Source organism: Lepisosteus oculatus, chromosome 22 (genome assembly GCF_040954835.1).
Source record: "Lepisosteus oculatus isolate fLepOcu1 chromosome 22, fLepOcu1.hap2, whole genome shotgun sequence".
In the NCBI taxonomy this organism is placed as follows: Eukaryota; Metazoa; Chordata; class Actinopteri; order Semionotiformes; family Lepisosteidae; genus Lepisosteus; species Lepisosteus oculatus.
In genome coordinates this window covers 7634423-7654459 of record NC_090717.1, presented here as the reverse complement: position 1 = coordinate 7654459, position 20037 = coordinate 7634423, and the positions used below count along the sequence as shown (strand labels likewise).

Below are 20037 nucleotides of genomic sequence, written 5' to 3'. Positions count from 1 at the left end.
TAGATGTTGAGAAACATAAACCTGACGAATATTTAATCTTCACTTAATGGGACTGAATATTCTATCTTTTGTTTAATTCAGAATTAAAAATAAAATGTTTAGATACTCATAGGTTAGCTCTGGACTAACTACATTTGAAAAACAAATTGCAGATTTGAAGAAACATTTCACTAACATGGAGATTTCCTGGGTACCTGATCATACAGTACCAGAACCAGAATTGCCATGCCTGAGAATAAAAAGTAAGGTTACAAACAACAATAATAACCCCAACATTTACATTGTGCTTTTCTGGACACTCCACACAAAACACTTTACAGATAATGGGGACTCCCCTCCACCACCACCAATGTGTAACCCACACCTGGATGATGAGACAGCAGCCAAAGTACTCCAGTACTCTCACCACACACCAGCTCTCAGTGGAGACGAGAACAGGGTGATGAAGCCAATTCAGATATGGGTATTTTTAAAAGGACATGACTGGTAAAGGTCAGGGGGAAATTTGGCTAGGACAAATTTGGATTTTGTTTGGATTGGCCCTTGGATTTCTAATGACCACAGAAGAGTCAGGACCTCAGTTCTACGCCTCATCTGAAGGATGGCACCTTTCTTTGCAGTTTAATGTCCCCCCTCACTATAAAAGGGGCATTAGGATCCACACATACCACAGGGAGAACACACCTACTGGTCACACTAACATCTCTTCCAGCAGCAGCCTTAGCTTTCCCAGGAGGTCTCACGTCCAAGTGCTGGCCAGGCTCACACCTGCTGAGCTTCAGTGGGCTGCCAGTAATGAGTTGCAGGATGATATACTGTAGTTGCTGGCAAACAAGTGGTTCATTCAGCCCACCTACAACAGTTGCTAATTGATCCCAGGGTAGCCATTTCCTCAAAGTGTCAGCTTCAACAATATGGTTATGGTTAACAATAAGCCCTGTGCAGGAGGTAGCAGGGAAATAAACACTGTTGTATGCAGTCAAGCAATTTTACATCAATTTAAAAAAGGCATCAATGAATGAACAGACTCTCCTTAAGAAGCCAGTATAACAACACAGGATCTGAGCTTCAGCTGTTTAAGTTGCTTCCAGGTGACAAACCGAAAAGGTTCTGAAGAGCATGTGAAATATTTCTCTGAAGTCTCTTCTACTTTACCGTGACTGCAACTTGGTCTTACTTTGATTAAAAAGCTGCATCCCTGAGAAGATTTTGAAAACTCGTCACTCAGCTCAGGGAAAAAGGCAGTTCTTCTGTCATTTGTTTTTCAATTTTACAATTTTTTTTTTGCAACTAGGATTCTAACCATTGTTCACTCTTAGTCTGTCTCTGAATCTTCCTCTTGTTGCTTGCCTGCCGTTTTGGACTGTGAAACACGTGCAGCTGTCACTTGCTTCTCAAAGTCCTCCTCGCTGATCTTGCCCTTCTTGAGCTTCTTCAGCAGTCTGGTGTCGCTGAGCAGCTCATCCATGTCTTCGTCTTCAATATCTGAGCCCTGATACCAGAAAGAATCATCATTAGACTGCTCGTTACAGTTCTGACAGCTGCTGTAAAAAAGTCTGAGATCAATTTTGTAATGCATTCCTGAAGGATATCACCAGGTCAGGTAATTGCTCGCTTATACAATGTTATCGTAACCTCAGCAAGTTTAAAAATCAGCAGAAACTGAGAAACTCTTTAAAACCACATTTAACCAGAAGTGACGGCAATTTCAGTGATAAGTCAAGTCAATTATAATGACTCTTGATAAGTGTTGTTCCACTCTTTTCCTTTTGCTAACTAAACAAGTTAAGGGATTTCCAAATAGCTCAGCCAGAGAAGTCCAGATTTGGGAAAAGAGAAGAGGACAGAGGAAGGCACATGCCAGAACACAGGTTGATGATGGGATTAAACCAGGATCATGTCCCCAGCTCACTGTCACACTCTGGGGCAGTGCAGTGGCTCTGGGGCTAGGAATCTGCGCCTGTGACTGGAAGGTTGCCAGTTTGAATCCCGAGGCCTGAGTAGGAATCCTACTCCGTTGGGCCCCTGAGCAAGGCCCTTAACCCCAGCTGCTCCGGGGGTGCCATATGTATAAAACATTTATAAACCTTCTCTCCCTGTCTGTGTGTCTCATGGAGCGCAAGCTGGGAAATTCCAAATACAATAAATTGTGTTTGGAATAAAGCCAATAAAGTGATCTCTCTATACAGTATATATTTGACAACAATTCCCCCAAACGGCTGAGCACCACCAAGGACAGAGCAGGCTGGGATTCATGTGGCAGGGATCTCTTTCAGAGACAGAGCGACCCACGCTGGCAGGCAGGCGGTCCTGACAGTGAGGGACGCACCTCTCCTCCAGCCTGTGACGTGTTCAAACACAAGTGGCTCCAAGGTGGGCGACTAAAAGGATACTGCCTGCTCTTCCCCATTCACAGCTGAGAGCCGGGACATGAAACACACACACCTGGGCTGTTTCAAAGCAGGTGGCCGGAACAAAAACCTCAGTAAAGAGTTACCTCCTCTCTCTTTCTTTTGGCCGCCACCTTTTTCCTCCTGTCATTCTTGCTTTTCTGTTTGGACCAGGCTTTGTTCTTGACGAAGATCTTCCTGACGGGCTGAGCTTGCTCCCTCTCCTTCTGCTCCGCCAGCATCTTCCTCCTCTGCCTCTGCCGGTTCTTGTCCTTGTACGGGATGGAGTCCGTGTCGATGGGGTCGGGGGTGAAGTCCGGGAAAGCCTTGCCCCTCAGCTCGGGCATCTTGGGCAGCCTCAGCAAAGCAAACCCCCGCGCCAGAGCAGAGAAGTCCAGATCTGGGAACAGAGAGCAAGACGGCGGGGAATGTCCTTCACTTCAGTCGAGGGAGGCCTTGAGGGTGTGCACTGCGAAATCAAAGCTGCTCCATATTGTGGGACTTCTGTAGGCTGATCAGCTCAGCACCAGTGAATCACAAGGATACATTTCAGGTAACTACTGTGCATCGCTGTTTTGCACCGCAGTCTGCAATCCTGACTGTGACTGAAATAGGCCACCGATCACTGAGGCCCTAAGAGGGAGGGAGATTTTCAAGCATGCTGGGCACCCACACCAGTGTATTTACAGCAGCTTATTTTTGCACACACTTTTATCACATAATGTTTTTGCAGTTTTGCGTGTATATTTTTTAAGAGTTTCCAACTGGTTCACTGTATAAAAAGTATACCTAAAGCATAAAGTACGTAAAAACACAAATTACTTATATATGTCATCTTTAATTACTTATATGTGTCTTGTTTAATGAAAAGTACAATATATTACCTTTAGTACCATGCCCACTTCACAAGGAATAAGCTTTTACTGTAATATATTCTTGTGGCAGATCAGCATGTGAATCAGAAAATGTTGGACAGATTAATGGTCCACAAATATTCAATGATCTACTCTACTGCATTATAATGCTTTACACACCTTTCCCTTTATCTATTTTCAATACGTTTCACTACATGTGTGCTGCTGGAGCTACCACAATAAGTACCATACTAGTGTCATTAAGTCATTAGTTGCTCTATCTGGCATTTACTTGAATGTAAGTGTGTAATCTGAAGAAGTACCCATGAGGCTATAACATTTTTAACTCCGTATTTCTATGTAAATTTGCTCAAACCAAAATGCACAACGCTTTACACATCAGCTTTATCCGCAAAGCAAAGCAAAAATCATGAAGATGGAGATAAAGTTCCCATCTCAGGCCACTTCGAACCTTTGACCCTGAAGATGAGGCTGCACTCGTGCTTGGCGTACGCCTGAATGCAGGAGACGAACGCCCTCATCCCCCTCTCGAACACCGCCCTGTCCGCCCGCGCCATGGCCTTCAGCTTGGGCAGGACATCGACCACATCCTTCACCGGGGCCATCTCCTGGAGGGGGCACTGCAACAGACAACCAATCAGCCTGCCCCCTCAACCCCTACTCGCTTTGCTTTCCGATAACATCTGCTGCAATCACGTTGCCTTTTTCATTGCACATTACCAGTGACACTAATGCATAATCCAGTCAAGTTAGATTCTGGCCCATTAGACCTACATATCTTCCTGATTCTTTCATTTTGTCAGGTGTCGGTATTATTCTTGATATAATTTGCTTCTGCATTTATCACAAGTCCAGAACTACAGACGCCTATATAAACCTCTATCCGCAAAACAGGAATGGTGTTTGTTTAACACTGCACCTATCAGTATTCAAGTCTACACAGCAAACAGTGAGAGAAAGCTTTAGGAACCGAGCTCAGGAGCCTATTAAAAAAAAAACCTTTGCGAGAAAAAATGTTAAATGTTATGCAAACCCGTCTAGACTTTCATTTTTAGCAAGCCGACCCGAAGCCTCAGCACCAACTTACTTTCTGGTTGATGGACAGGAAAGTGACGTAAGACTCTTCCATGGGGAGGAGGAAGACGAGAGCGCTGCCCTGGTGGCCGATGCGGGCGGTACGCCCACAGCGATGCACAAAGGCACTGCAGAGAGAGAGAGAGGAGGCTCTGCACTCACAACCAGCTCCCAGTCAATACCCATCCCCGCCCACAGCCCTGGGTTTCGCAAAATCCCGTTTACCCACGTCAGTGTCCCCTCCGTTTACTTCCTCTGGAACTTACTGGAGAGTCCAAGTGCTTTGCTAGAGCCCTCATTACCGTACACACAGGGCTGTCAGAGAGGTTTGTTCGGTAATGTAAGCGAGCGCGAGGAGTGATCAGGGGCACGTCTGGACTGGTACCTGGCACTGCTGGGGGGGTCGTACTGTAAGACCCAGTTGACCTCGGGAATGTCAATCCCTCTGGCCATGACGTCTGTGCACACCAGGATCCCACTGCCGGCCCAACAGAAAGTGTTAGCAAGAAGACAGTGAGATGGCTGCTGACCCAACACATGCAGCCGTTATAATGATGACTTTCAAGCGCAGTAAAATCACTGTCAACTACTGACAGAGAGAAATCAGATGACTGAGAACTCTGTTCTTTCCATCATCCTAACGTTGAAACTAATGCTAATCTTTAGAATAATTAAATCAATGTTGTAAACCTGGTTACAATAACCATGCTTCCAGCATGCATCCACACAGTTGGAAATAACCTTTGCATTTATAATATATACTTCAAAATTCTCTATAAAAGGGTTTCTGGCTCTGAAGACAGATCATGCCACAGCTCTTCTCAAGTACAAGGGTTAGATGCCACTGTTACAACAAGTGGGAAACGGATAACTCATTCTTAGAAAAGAAATAGGCGGTAAAAGTAAACCCCACTTACCTTTTCAGGTCCCGAAACTCTTTAAAAATTTTATGACGCTTATCCTTCATCTTTCCGTGGATACAGAGCACCTTGACATTTTTAACCAAAGCTTCCAGGGCTCTTCCATAATACTCTACACAGGCGCAGGTGCTGGGGAAGAGAAGCTCAAAATCAGCCCCTACTTCTGTCAGGGGAATGAGAACTGCACTTTCTGAATATATTTGAGAATGCATGGAAATCTGTAACCACAAGACAATGGCAGGTTCAGGGTATGCTATGGCTCTGACATCTCTGACAACTGAGTTTTTCCTCTAGTTTTAAATGAGAAAGAGGCTTTTCTAGAGCTGACACTTCCTCTGCATTTTGACCTGGAGTAAATAAAAATCTGGCAGATGACAAACATGACTCTGCCTACCTGAAGAACACCAGGTGCTTCCCGTGCTTGTGCTGACGGAGGAAAGCCACCAGCATGTTGAACTTCTCCTCTGTCCTGCAGACCTAAACACACAATGAACACCGTCTGAGCCAGTACTGTCCTTTCATTGTCAGCACCTTGTCAATACCAAATAGGCAACCTGCTTGAAATGATAGGGTGCAACAGCGCCCTCCTGTCACTTTGTACTCTCACAACACATACAGTATAAATACATCCTATCCTACCGTATCTCCCTGTGTTACTTTTGCACAATCTGTAAATTGTATCGTACATTGAAATTGTATAATTTATTGTATCCTAACTTAACCTAATCCCTATAAACTTCTGTCCTTCTACCCCTCTTAACGAGCTTGCAGATAAAGCATTTCATTGCCGACAACACCGCTGTATGCTGTACTGTCCATGCATTGATAAATCAACCTTGATTGATTGATTGATTGATTGATAAAGGTTATATCCCTACCATCACCAAGGAGACTAGATCTATTTGGCAATTGAGGTGTCTGGTATAATTGTTAGGTCTTTCCTGAGCTACTCTCTCAATGTTTTTAGTCAGAGACACAAGGAGATACTGGAAAGGTGGGAGCAGCCATTTTGAGAAGCTGCTCACAGCTTCAGAACAGCAGAGCGCTGTGGAATGAGCACGGCCCATCCAATCCAGCCCAAACTGTCCTGACAGGAAGTATGTCACATCTCTCTCGGTCACGTCAACCAAGTCCTACAGCTGGCCCCAGACTGGAAGCAGTGGGCCGACGGGGGTCCAGGCGAGAGCCTCACAGTGTAGTAGTTGTGCAGCCTGGCGGGGGTCTTCTGCACGCTGCTGGCCGCCGCGCCCTTCTCCTTGACGGTGATGCGCACAGGGTTGCGCAGCCCGGCCCTCACCAGCTTCTCCAGCTCCTGGGTCTGCGTGGCGGAGAACAGCCCCGTACGCCGCTGCTTGGGCAGGTACCCCAGGATGGCGTTCAGGCTGCAAGACAGAGCGCCACTCCAGCTGGCCATCACTCACACACGCGTGCACGCGAGCCCTTCTGCTCTGCTCCTGCTTCTGAGACAGATCTCTGTGTTGCATTGTATTACATTTATCAAATGACAATGATGACATACAGTAGCTGTATCGATGCATTCGAGGGTGTTGCCATAGTTAAGGGAAAAAAAGCACATAGCTGGCTCACATTGATGGTTTTTTTTCTCACACTGCTCGTCTGACTTTTTTTTAAAGTTGTACGTTATTTAACTTGTTGCTGCTGCTGCTGTTCTGTGGCGATGTTTTCGGTGATTTCTTGAATGTCTTTGTATTGGCACATACAGGCAAATAAGCATTTCATTTCACTTGTGCATATGGCAAATAAACCAAACTGAACTGCCAATAATCACAGTCTACACCATGCTCTTTCACAGCTTCTAAACCTCTGCCATAACTACGGCTGCAATCCGCAAAATCCCCAGCAAGCAGAGACTGAGGACACAGCCTTCCTACTGAGGCTGACAATAAACCAGCAGCAAACCCGGCCCCTGAATTCGTCACCTCGCTTCGAAGCCCATGTCCAGCAGCCTGTCGGCCTCGTCCAGCACCAGGACGTCCAGAGTCTTGACGCAGCTGGCCAGGTCCAGGCCGTCCGCCTTCCTCCGGAACATGTCCTCCAGCCTCCCTGGCGTGCCGATCACGATGTTGCCCCTTTCACAGAGAAAGAGCCGGTAGAACAGGAGGGATCCACCCCACTCCCTCCGATCCAGGCCGCCAGGAGGCGGCGAGGGAAATGACAGTGCTCAGATGTAAAGTGGCCTGCTTTAAACCCCCAAATCAGCAAATGCAAGATACCGCAGGATGACCACGAAACTTAGCAAAGAAAACCCAAATAGTGAGAATTAGGAAAAGCACGAACTCGAGGGGGGTCTGATTATTAGCTTACTTAAACAGCGGGTCCTGCTTTCTTAAAGCCCCACTCGAGTGGATTTATTTGTAGAAGCACAGCTGAGAAATGAAAGAACGTTTGCACCACTAGTTCACCACACCAATCATGCCGTTTCCAGGACTCCCCCAAAAAAACACCCATCCAAAGACAATTTGCGGCGGACGTAGTTACCCCTGCGCTTTAAATTTCTCCACATCTTCTATAGGATTACTTCCTCCGATTAGAAGTATTTGTCTGAAAAGAGATTTTTAGAAACGTCGCATTAGGAAAGCGAACGTTTTAGTCAGCGTGTACTGTAAGGTCCCCCGTGAAGGCCAACCCACTCCACGCAATAGCTAACCTGAACTGAGGGAAGTGCTGGATGAAATGTCCCATCACCTCACTGATCTGCGTGGCCAACTCACGCGTGGGCGTGACAATCAGTGCGCCAACCTGGAAGAGCAAAAAAAAAAACACAATCGCTCGTATGCGTATATTCGTATTTATGTAAAATGACAAGAACATCGGTACATTTAAAAAAAAATAGCTTGACCTCAACTCATTTTAAAATGAACAAAGTATGTATCCGATTTACCTGCATTTTCTTGAGTTTCTCCTCTCTTTTTAGCAGTATCTGCAGGATGGGAATGACAAAGGCTAAAGTCTTTCCGCTCCCGGTGACCTGAATTAACAAATATCAAATCATTTAGTTTTACAGTGTAACGTAAACAAATCAGCAAGTTTGTTTTCGGTCAGTAAATAAAACATCGTGCTTACCGCCTCTGCAGCAACATCTTTGTTGTTCATAAACAGTGGGATGCAAGCAGCCTGTTGAATAAAAAAGGAGTCAATATTTACTTTTTATGATAGGATACGCTTTAGTGATGTTTTACTGCAATTCCTACAGTATCTTCACGCAACACCAGAACACATTGAACTCTAAGAACTGTAACTTATCTTTTAAAGTTTTATTATAATACTTTAACATTTCACCTGGACTGGCGTCATGTGAGTAAATCTCAGTTCACTAAGAGTCTGTAAAATACTTTGGTGCAATTTAACAGGTAAAGTGTCCCATCCACCTTCCGTCACATTCTCCATTTTTTTAAATGTCCAGTGCAAACCCCCCAAAACACGCCGTTTCAACTTCCTGCTTTGCTGTACGTTGTCCGGCCAGCAACAAGTACCGGCATATACGTTCCGGATTAAGGCGTGTAGTACTTTATCGTTATGTGTCATGTCCAGTACATTGGTAAATCTATTTTCTATTTACGAAACAAGTAAAGGGTATAATTCAGGAGAACCAAGCTAAAAATGAAAACTATTTGACAACTAAATGCTGATACAAGTTTGTGATCAACTAAATTAGGTTTTGCAGTCTCTAAAATATAAAGTGGCTATTATATAAACAGGGCAAGAGCATAATTAGAAATACACCTAGAATTCGCTTCAAAATCATATATACCTTCGTAGAGTGGTTTTCTGTCAAGTTTTTTTTATCTTCATTTTATCAGACCTTCATGTATAAAGGCTACCACCAGTGGGTTTAAAGCCATCCAAAAAAAAAACTTCAAATTCATTTTGTCCCGATTCCCTAATTTACTGGTATTTAAGAATTTAACTAAAATATATTTTCCTCAAAGGATTGTAGCAGGTCAATAAAAAGTTCCAGCCAATCTTTTAGTGTACACAGTTTCTCTTCAGAAATGAAAGATCTGCATGGAGGAAGGCACCCAGCTCATTTGACCATTGGAAGCTAATTGGCCAGGGCATCCCATCCAGCTTTTTCATGAAATACTGATATTACCCCTTGGTACCAGGAATAGTAGCGTGTTTCAACCCCCAACTTACACACCTTTGTCTGTATTAGTGGGGGCTATCTATTGGATTTTAGTTCAATTCAAAATGTTCTTCCCCCCCAAGGAGATGGGGCAATTTAAGCAGCAATCAGTGCAACATACCGTACAACACATTCCAAATAAAACTGGGTATAACTTTAAAGAAAACACAGCACAAAGTCCATAAATTGATTTATGAGTGAAAAGATTGCATGTGCATCGTAAGTGCATTTGTTCTCTACTGCAAAATAAAATAATAATCTGCTCATTAGATATTTAAGAAAGTATATGCACATTGTGGGGTGGGGAGGGGTCTATCGGATATATAGAGATCATACCGTCTTTGCACTCGTCGTGAGCCTGATGGCCTCTGGAAGAAAGAAGTTTTTTTTTTGGTAATGTTCCGAGCTCCCTCATTAACAAGCCACACCTTCCTGGTGAGAGCTGCAAGAACCTGGACAGGATGCCAGTCCAGGTCTGGGGCACGAGCACACAGGGAACCACAGCACTGGAAGGGAAACCAGTGGGAGCTGGGCCTACGTGCAAGCTCCCCGCAAAACCACTCCTGTCCGGGATCCCACTCCAAACCCGAGCCTCGCGGGGCAGCCGCGCATTTCCAAATTCCACATGGTAAAAGCAGACCAAACACGGAGTCATTCTGAGATTTCAACGGTACTGCCATTTGGCTCATAAATAATACCAGTTACTTGCCCACATTGTCCATGACCACGACACCGCCCAACAAAGACAGTAATGTTTTTAAAATGCTGTCCCCTAATTAACAGTGAAGCATGCACACACGCAAAGGTAGCACACTCGTTACTCAAGATGGGGGAAAAAAAAAAAAATCAAACACCATTTTTTTTTAAAGAATGTTGTTTTTATTATTTACTAAACCTGGGTTGTAGTTGACATACATCAGCATTTTTTTACTTTACATCTTTACATCGTATTCTGTGGTGTCCGCTGTTACACAAAAATACTCTTGTAATGGCTTTGCAGCAGTCAACTGACCTAGTTTGTTGTCTGCTACAACATCCATATTCCCCCAAGTAACAAAACTTCACCTTGCACATGAATACCTGTAACAAATAGGAAATTAATCGTACAAAATTGTGTTGCTGTTTTGTAAAGTTCTTGTTTTCTTAATCTGACAAAAAGTACAAGTAACTAATTTACACCAGTCACAACATTTGCCTGTTGCACACCCAAACCTTGGAACTAATAGTTAAACTTATCATTAATACACTGGCAAAAAACTCCCCTCACCCAGAAACACTCAAATGAATGTGCCCTGAAGGTGGACAAATATTTCCTATATTTAAGAAAGGGAATTAAACTGGTAGCTGCTTATATTAAACATCACCATGGCCTTTTCAAAAGGTTGCTTACTACAACAAATCATTATGAAATCATTCTGAAGATTTTTCTGCAAAACGATGAGAGACTTTCACCCACAACTGACTGAATCAATTTGCAGTGTTGTATTGTAACAATTTTGGCCAACACAGAATTCAATTTCTCTTTACTCATATCACTTTTACCAAAGAATAAAACACTAGGAGTAGAAAAGCTAGGTGTATTTCTGGTTTCCTCTTTTCAAAGTGACCACAATTTAAACCTGAAATTTATGAGAGCTCACACTGCTTCCATAGATTCCTAGTTTTAGATGCTGCAAACAAACATTAAAATCATTCAAATTAAAAGTTAATAAATTGCTTCCCGCAAACTCAGAGCATTCACCTGCATTATAGCTAAAGATGTTAAATGCTTAGAAATACTTGCCTTTAATTCAAAACATGTAATGTCCTTTTAAAAAAAAAAAGTCTGACAGGTGGATGGGTGAAAAACACATCAGGTAAACAGTGGGGTAAGGTGAATACAAAAAACTGGGAAAGCACAAAGGGATTTAAACATCAATAAACCCCCCCCCCCAAAAAAAACTGAAAATGCATTTAAAGGCTTTTCAAAAGTCGAAGCTGAATTTCCATTCTTGACGTAAATGTTGTGACTTACAAGATTTTGGTAAAATGGTGAAATGCACCAGAAACAAAAAACCTGCAGTTTTTACACGACTCTCCGGACTTCAAAAAACCTCTTTAGGTAATAAATCTGTCCCAGGGTCATGGCTACAAGCACCAGCGCTTCGAAGAATGACCAGAGCACCACTCGGCTGTTCGTGTTGTCGTTAACTAGAAGAAAGGGTGGGAGAGAAAAATTGAATATCTGATAAGTAAAACAATTAACATAAGAGTGAGGGATAAAATACATCACCATACAAAATCACTTTGAGCACAAAGTGTATTGTACTCTCTTCCTTTCATCAAAAAAAGTATTAAATAGATCTTTGCACCCTCTCCACCAGACTAAATTTGTAACTTTTCTACATAGTTTTTGACAGCAGTATAGAGCTCATTGTAGTTCAGGTGGGTAGCTGTGTCAGCATGCGTAGGCTGCAAAGGAACAAGTAATAGGTTTATTCAACGCTGAAAAAAGAAGAAAGAAAGCTGTTGTGTTTTCTTTCTTCTCTTTTCAGGATGGAATAAACTCATTATTTAGAGCTTATTGTGCCATTTATGATGTGCCTGAAGCGATCTGCAAAACGTTTGCCAAAGGCAGGTGCACACACCTCTTACAACTGCAGTGCTCAACAGATCAGCTTGCGTTTGCACAGGCTCAAACACTTAGAAAGCAATCAGACCCAACGACTTACTTGCTCTGTGTATTCTCTCACGGACTTCCATGTACTCCTGCTCGTGCTTGACAGCGGTCATAGCCACAGCCAGCTCATTGATCATCTCTTCCAACTTGTTCTGGTGAGCTAAAAGACAAGAGTTGATATTTAAAACGTGCCTGAGAAATTAGATCTAAAGACCAGCTTGCTTCTTGGGATCAGTACAACACACATGCAGTACCACTGGAAAACCTCAAGGCAAGTTAGTGGCTGAGGAAAAAAAAAAAGTCAACCGACAGATGCAAACAAGCTCTTTAATAAACAGGGAAACCTTCTGTTTATTTGTAATATATGTACTCTGTAATATAAGTAACTGAAAAGAGTTAATTGGATTGGAGTCAAAATATATCAGCTTATCAACCTGCTGAAGTTTGGCAAAATTGCATGAAGAAAAAATTGCTGGATTAAGTCAATGCAACACTTCAAACAACCCCCCTCCATGCCTCCCCAATTCTTAAGAACTACCTTGCATTGCACAACACAAACATGAGCACAAGACGGTGGCTGCTGTGAGGAGTGAGAGGTTCAAAGGCCCACCACATTTTCTGATCGCCCTTGAAAGCAACGGCACTGAGAATCTACCATCAGGAAACCCAGATCTGATCCTTATCAGCAGCATCAGCATTAAGGACTAGATGCCTGACAAGATAAAAACAGCTGTCTGGCCCTGCGGAGAAGCTCAGGGTCTAGGGCAGGGTGCAATGAGTCAGCTAGGGCTCTCCCAGGCAGAGAGGCAAGAGACCTGCCTCTGCACCAACGGGCACTGAAACTGCGAGCACACTGAGCTGTGCTGCCTGTGGTGTGTTAAAAGGCGAAGGACTCGAAGGCGGGTAGGCTAGAGGAGTCTGCTAGGGGCCTCCAGTGAAGAAATGTACAACTTGCGGCCTTCACTTCCTTATTCTCCCCGGACCGAGGTGTGTGACCGAGGGCTTTGTAGCAGGGAGACAAGAAATGAAATGCACATAGCTGGCTATGCGGGTGCATATGAGAAAGACTGGCAATTCTAAATTTATAGAAAAACAACTGTCCTAACTGACATCAACATCAATCATTAGAATATACCTACTTTTTCTGTTGCTAACTTGTAGTGAGTTCACAGTCTTGCAGGAAAGAAGGGTGCATTTAAGACAATGTTGCATTAGTACCCAACAGTGTGCATTCAGGTTATTTTCCACAATTATCTTTAGCTGCCAGGCAACCCACAGACGTTGAGAAACCAGTAAACCATCCATCTATTTGCTTGCAGCAAAGTTGTACTGGCAACACTGTCAAAGCACACCGCCCTGAAGTTCTCAAATCAGCCCAAGCTGAATGATACCAGGGCAACCGAGCTCTGGGGCAACACTCCACCTACCATCCCAAGTATCTCCACCACCTGAGGGAAGGGGGAAGGACAGGAAGAGGGTCAGAGCAAAGGAAGAGAGCAAGGGATAAATGAGGAAAGCAAGGGGAGAAAAAAAATACTACAAAACTGTGTTCCATTTCTTTTGCTCTTATTATCTCAAAGGACAGAACCTGCTTCACTGGGCGACCTGCAGTCGCCACTACCTCCACCTCACCTGCTGTGGCAAAGTAAGAAATGACATCAGCAGCCAAATTAACAGCGAGATGCAGGGAGGTTGGACTGAGCGAGGCTAAGTGGAATTTACCCAGGACACCAGGGTAAACAACTTCTAATGACTATGTAGTCAGGACCTTTATTTCACACCTCCTCTGAAGGTCAGCAGCTCCTACAGCAGTGTCCCGGCACCACAGAGGGGGACAGACACCTCTGACAGCTGCATCTGGCTTCTCTTCAAGGTGTCCCTCCCTAGTATGGACCAGATGCAGTCTAGCTTTGCTTCCAAGAGCTTACATGTTAAGGCTACAAGGTGTTAACACTGCTAATTAACTAATTACATTGTCTCAACCTGAATTTATCGGAAAATTATATTGATGATGGGTAATGTAACAAAAAGTTAGCCTAGCTAAAATATTAAAGTGTTCACATTTCAGACAAATCATCTCATTAAAAGTTGATGAAAATGTTGTGAGGCTTAAATATTGGAACAGGTTTTTAAGCAATAAGCTTAAATAATGTAAGCTTGATCACCACTCGGACGCTCTTACTTTCTGTTGATAGATCTTTTCTGCTCTCTGTTGACGTTCTGAAGTTCGTTTAGGGTAAGACGGAGCTATCCGTTTTAGACTTGAAGCTACAGTCCCACAGGTGTGAAGGACTTGTGTTAGCTCTCACAAATCAAAAACGTGACATTTTTCCACTGAGCAACAACGAACAACTCCTGTTACAACACATTGCACAACAAAGACACTCAGTTGAAAAATGAACCGCTGATTTAGCCAAGTACCTTCTGACATTTCTAAATTAATTTCTCCACCAAGCAACTGATTTATATAAGGCTCTAACTGCATTGATTTGGTGAGATATATCGCATAACCTGTTTTCCAGGCACCCAAGTAAATTACAGCCCTATTATTCTGCAGGCAGACATTTTTCATTAACAAGCTGCTGTCCTGCTCATACTTATGGTCAGTAAAATTTTCTTTTTAAGTTTTATATTTTAAGTCATGTGTACTTTTAAAATCTATTTCCAATACTATTTTAGGAAGGACTTAAAAGCCATTGTCATTATATTATAACTTTTTTCTTTAAATATTAAAGGTATAATAATGCTACAGAACAATCTAAGGCATGTTCCCTGACTTACCAAGTCATTCCTAGATGCTGTTTCTTTCATTGCGATGTGTGTCTTGTACTGATACTTTGTGCCATGTGTAAGTTTAATGAATGCTTTCAAAGAGGCTCTGGGATCAAATAACATGGAGCACAGTAATTCCACAGAGTGTGGGGCTTAAGACAAACTAATGTTGCATCTCCACTGTAAAGAAGCATAAATACATTCTATTGCAAAGCACATACGAATAAGTATGTGATTCCATTTAGATGAGAGATTTTAAAAAAGCAAAATGTACTGACTGCAGATTGCCTGGACAAAAAGGACACACTAGCTGTGATGAACATAACGAGTACTTGTTTCTATATCGCAGCCTATAACAGTGAAGATAAAAAAAAATGGACAGGTGGACAGCCGACAAATTGTTTCTTTGGGCAGCCCAGTAAACTTGTGGCCTCACCTTCTGTCTCCATGTCCTGGCCTTTAGGAGCCTCTCCAATATCGATGGTGAACATCACAATCTTGGGAGTCATTGTGGACATCTTGTTGCTGAAGCAAAACTTGTATGTGCCATCCATGTGGGCAGCAACAGAGTACTTCCCACTAGACTCCCTATCTCCTTTATAAATCTGTTTGCCATCTGGCCCTGTTATCTACAGAAGAAGGTGGGAAAATGTTGTTAAACAGCAATAAAGTAAGATACAAAGTCATTCACAGCACAAGATTTGCACAACATTTCACCCATATATTTGAAACTCTAAACTCTTAATAACCATACAGATACCATTTTTAACTGCAACATAAATCAAACTTATATCAAATATCAAAGTGATATAGAATTCAAGGAAATTCAGAACACATAGTTCTCCATGTGCAGAAAAAATGCCAAGCAAAGAGTTTTCATTACAAAGCATTAAAGCAAAGGAAACACGCCTAGTTTACAAACAAAAAAATATTGTAGGTCTTCTTAAATCACCTTCTATGCATGATCATTCATGAACTATAGCCTACATGCTCTACAAACCATACATAAATTACAAGCAACTTTTAGAAGTCATTTTTATCCTATTTTGCATACAAATCTTCATACCGGTTTATACAGACAGTATAGATAGAGCAGTCTTTTGGGTAATAAATAGACTGTGTCCACACCTAAGATTTGAACCCACAACCCCACAGTCTCACAGACCTAACCACTGCTTAATACTGCCACCCAATATGAAGCTCGGAAACCTCCCACTACAGAAGGAATGGACTGCAAGTAAGAATATAACCTTTCCGTCCAGTTTTTACTTAATCTGAGATATGGCTGGGTGTTTAGGTAGGCAACTCAAAAGAATGCACTGCACAAGCAACATAAATTAGACAGGGAGACTCCACAGATATCTGTGTGAACAGTTACAGCCCAGTACTTTCTTTTCTAACCATTGTTTTTTTCAATTAAATATTTTGGTTTGGTCTCCAATGACTAATGTTATTTAAGGATTTTTTTCTCCAGAATTATTAGATTAATTAAATTTACACAATTGGGCACTAAGTCAATCGACATTTGGACCAAAAACAATACACTCGAAATTTAAGACTAACGATTTGGTCAAGGATCTCTTCATTTTTCAGCAAAGTAATTTCTCCCTTGCCCCTTTCACAAGGTGAAGCTGCCTCACCAGTTAGACACGGTAGCCCCTTGACTCCCGAGCAATGAGTACCGCTGACCCGCTCATGATAAAGGCGATACCTTATTGAGCAGCTGCCCAGGTGGCGGAGGTGATGACGGGACAGATTGTTTAAAAAAAAACATGCATTCAGATATTTCCACCACTGCAGGGCTACTTCACACTGCAAGCCCTTGTGTAGCGCTGTATGGTTCCAGTATTTATCAGGTATAGTAACAACATAATATTGCAGGAGTATCAATTCCCAGAAAATAGTAAGAGATGCGTGTGAATGATTTTCAACAATAAAGGCGGTACACGCCCTACTGTACTTGAGAACTAGATTAGCCATTACATCAAGCTTAAGACGCGACACTACATTCACTGGACTTTAACAGCCGATGAAAAACTAAGACCTTGCTGAGAGGTTAAGAGTCTCTCTCTCTGAGATAAAGTGAATCAACCTCTATCCCTCTACTTCGAAAGCTACGGTTCAATTACTCCAATCGGAAAAGCAGCTTATTAATAAATACAAAAAACGGTACTGGCACATTACGGTAGAGAATACGTATAACCTTCAATTGCTGTCGTTTCGTTGGAGCCTTGATGCACCTGTTAAACTAATACATACTGAATCTTTCGTATCAGCGAGGCTTAGTTTACAGTGCAGGAATCAGACTGCTAAAGCGATCACTTATTTCGACATAAACTTCAGGTAAAAGCCAAAGCACACCTGATGTTTACGTAGGCGGTGATAAATATCTCCATTAGGGATTAATTCCTGGTACAGTAGTCTAAAATGGCTTGCAGTCTGTTGCATGAATCAAACGGGAAGACGAAACTATTATTCCAATGATAAAAACAGGCGACATTTCTAGGTTTAAATCTTATGTTAACGATCTTAACACATCCGCACAAATGAAATGACCTGCAACATTTGTTTTTCTCCAGCAGCGTTAAAGCAGAGAGGCCTACTCCTCGCCAGCTGGCTCGCTCAGATTTGTCTCCACGGCGGACGAGAGCTGCTCCTCTTTCAACTACACGACTGCGTGGATCTGTCACCCCGGCTCGGCCCTCACCTCCACATCAATGTCCAGGAAGCCTCCCTCGGCCACCTCAAACATGAGGCCCATCTTGGTGCCGGAGTTGACCCGCTCAAAGAAGCACTCTTCGGCATGAGCGTCTATGCTGACGAAGTAGCCGGACGCTGTGCTGGAGAAGATGGCTACAAGGACAAGAAGCTCCGACAAGGTAAACATTTTTAAATGTGTTTTTTTGGGGGGCTTATTTCTAGTATTCCCTCGCTTAATTGCAACGAACGGGGAAGGGGACAGAGAATTGAGACACTTCTAACAACCCAGGAAGCCCCCAGCCAGGCACCGCTGCGAGGAGGAGGAGTTAAGTGTCGGAGCAGCAACTGAGGTAAGGAAACGGGGAGCTCCGCTTGCACTGCCACGTAAAGACTTACACGGAGCGCGGCGAGGGACACACTAGTGCGACGCCACCTGCCGTAACGCGTTCTTTTAATCCCTGTCACCGACAGGCGCACGCCTGGAAGTGGACAGCAGTGGGGAGATTTACCTTTTGCAACTGCGGGATGACATCTCACGCGATCTTGGCTCAATATTTCCCCCCCTTTTAAACCTCAGTCTATTCCCGTGAGGCTTATTCTACATCTTGAATTGCAGGCTGCTATGTCGCATCTCCATTAAACCTGTCTCCACTTGTGGTAGTTGCCTGTGTCCCCGGCGTATTAATAACGGACTCAGGAAATGTTTCATCACCGCTGCAGTATCACTCTCAGAACAATGTAAAGTAACTCTCTCATCTCCTATAATATTATTGTCCCGTCTTCTCTGTTGGTAATGTTTGTCTTACCTGTTTTCACTGTTGTATTGGACTGTGCCGTAAAAACAAATGTCCCCCAGAGAAGAATAAAGGCTGAACTGAATTTACGCTCTTTGCATTGTGTTGCATTTACTAACAGTTGACTACAAAAAATACCGCCCACCTCTTCAGTCTGCTTGTCCTGGTGAGGTTGGCAGTGGCGGTGAAAATGTTTTCCCTTTTTGTTTTGAAATTGTGAGTATATTATATAGTTTGCCTTGAACAAAAGTACGCCTTTAAAGTGGTTATGTTTAAGCAGTCATAACATTTTCACCTAAAAGTACACAATGGCTCTAAATTCACAAAACAATAACAGCGTTGTTATGACGAGGTCCCAAGGAATGAATGATTCACTGTAAAACATTATCATCAACATCTCCGTACAAAGGACAATAACAGCTATTTTGTTATTAACTAAAATTTGTGTGGCTTCTTAAACAGACACATATAATAAATAACGCCTTGTAGTGTGAGCACATTCATTATATACTTTCTGGAGCTAAAAAAATAGCTTGGCTTAATTTGTCTAAAGATTTCTAAAGTGTGGTTATATTCTATCATTAAAAAAAATGATATAGGCTGAGCCGGTGACAGCTGTCCACGTCCACGGTACAGTATTGCATTTCAGCAAGAGCTCGTTGGTACATTTCTGTTATAATATAGAGGTAATAATACACAGAATACGAAGACGGGAAGACTCGTGTTCTGTCACCTGATGGTGGCAGCAGAAACAATAAAAACTGGACAGATCACAACAAATGAATCATTTATTTTTTTCTGTAACTCGTTTATTTATTCAGTATAATAAGCTATCAAAATGGCTAACATGCAGAAACCCTTAGTCCCTCAGTCCCTCTGTCTTCTGAAATACGTTGAAATTTAAGTTAAACAATTGATGCATTAAAACTTCACAGACAGCTATCCACCACCAATCGTTGTGTGTTTTAGGTCTTTAATTTTCTTTCTTTGTTCGTGCAAATCGTATTTCTTTTTAAAATGAACCAAGATGGAGCGAACCATCAAAACGATACAAACCCTGTTACTTTTTTTGCAATTAGTTCAGGTCAGAACCCAGGCATTACTGTAACTGGGTTAGTTTCTTGGGAAACAGGAAAACATCAAGGTTCAGATCAGGAAAAATAACGATAATTCTTTTTAGATCTACTCCAGCTTTCTAAAAAAATCCTGATTTCTTTCTTACATGTAAGTGTTCAATTGCCGTATAAGAAATCTCTGATAAACTAACTAGGTGTGCGCTTTTTCCCCCTGAGTGCAATTCTGCTCCCTATTTTTACACGTGTTACCGTGTGTTGTTTGGTAAATAGTTTTATTTTTAACAGCAGCTGAGATCCAGATGACAGCGCTCCAATATGTCGTGAATTAATCATAAGCAAACGAAAAAAAATCCCACAACAGAAAAGCGGACGAAGTTAAGGAACAAAAATATTGACCTAAGAAATTTCCAAGTACATTTATTATGCTGCATCTAAATGTCGCAAAGATTAGGCGTCCGCGAAAAATTGTCGCTGTCGCGATAAATAATAATAATAATAATAATAATAATAATAATAATAATAATAATAATAATAATAATAATAATAAAACTTTATTTATATATATTATAAATAGTCTTAATAGACCAACCGAGCTGTTCGGGGTTTCGTTGTACAGGCTTACAGTATATA

General features: G+C 42.4%; 2 protein-coding genes across 3 annotated transcripts; both read right to left on the bottom strand.

Moving 5' to 3' along the window:
- Positions 1 to 43: 43 nt before the first annotated feature.
- ddx55 (DEAD (Asp-Glu-Ala-Asp) box polypeptide 55) lies at positions 44 to 8703 on the bottom strand. The gene is made up of 14 exons (XM_006640383.3): positions 8560 to 8703; positions 8344 to 8394; positions 8162 to 8248; positions 7928 to 8019; positions 7759 to 7821; positions 7200 to 7349; positions 6452 to 6641; positions 5654 to 5736; positions 5257 to 5388; positions 4725 to 4817; positions 4353 to 4467; positions 3717 to 3885; positions 2498 to 2790; positions 44 to 1492 (listed from the first exon to the last, which is right to left on the bottom strand). Exons 1-14 carry the CDS (start codon positions 8665 to 8667, stop codon positions 1316 to 1318), a joined length of 1803 nt encoding a protein of 600 aa, XP_006640446.1. The 5' UTR covers positions 8668 to 8703; the 3' UTR covers positions 44 to 1315.
- Positions 8704 to 10262: 1559 nt separating this feature from the next.
- tmed2 (transmembrane p24 trafficking protein 2) lies at positions 10263 to 17896 on the bottom strand. Of its 2 annotated transcripts, XM_015366153.2 has the most exons (5): positions 17545 to 17896; positions 15274 to 15466; positions 13493 to 13513; positions 12118 to 12225; positions 10263 to 11596 (listed from the first exon to the last, which is right to left on the bottom strand). In XM_015366153.2, exons 1-5 carry the CDS (start codon positions 17722 to 17724, stop codon positions 11472 to 11474), a joined length of 627 nt encoding a protein of 208 aa, XP_015221639.1. In that variant the 5' UTR covers positions 17725 to 17896; the 3' UTR covers positions 10263 to 11471. The 2 variants fall into 2 exon arrangements, with proteins under 2 accessions (XP_015221639.1, XP_006640298.1); XM_006640235.3 differs by lacking the exon at positions 13493 to 13513 and having other exon boundaries at positions 17545 to 17893.
- Positions 17897 to 20037: the final 2141 nt, after the last annotated feature.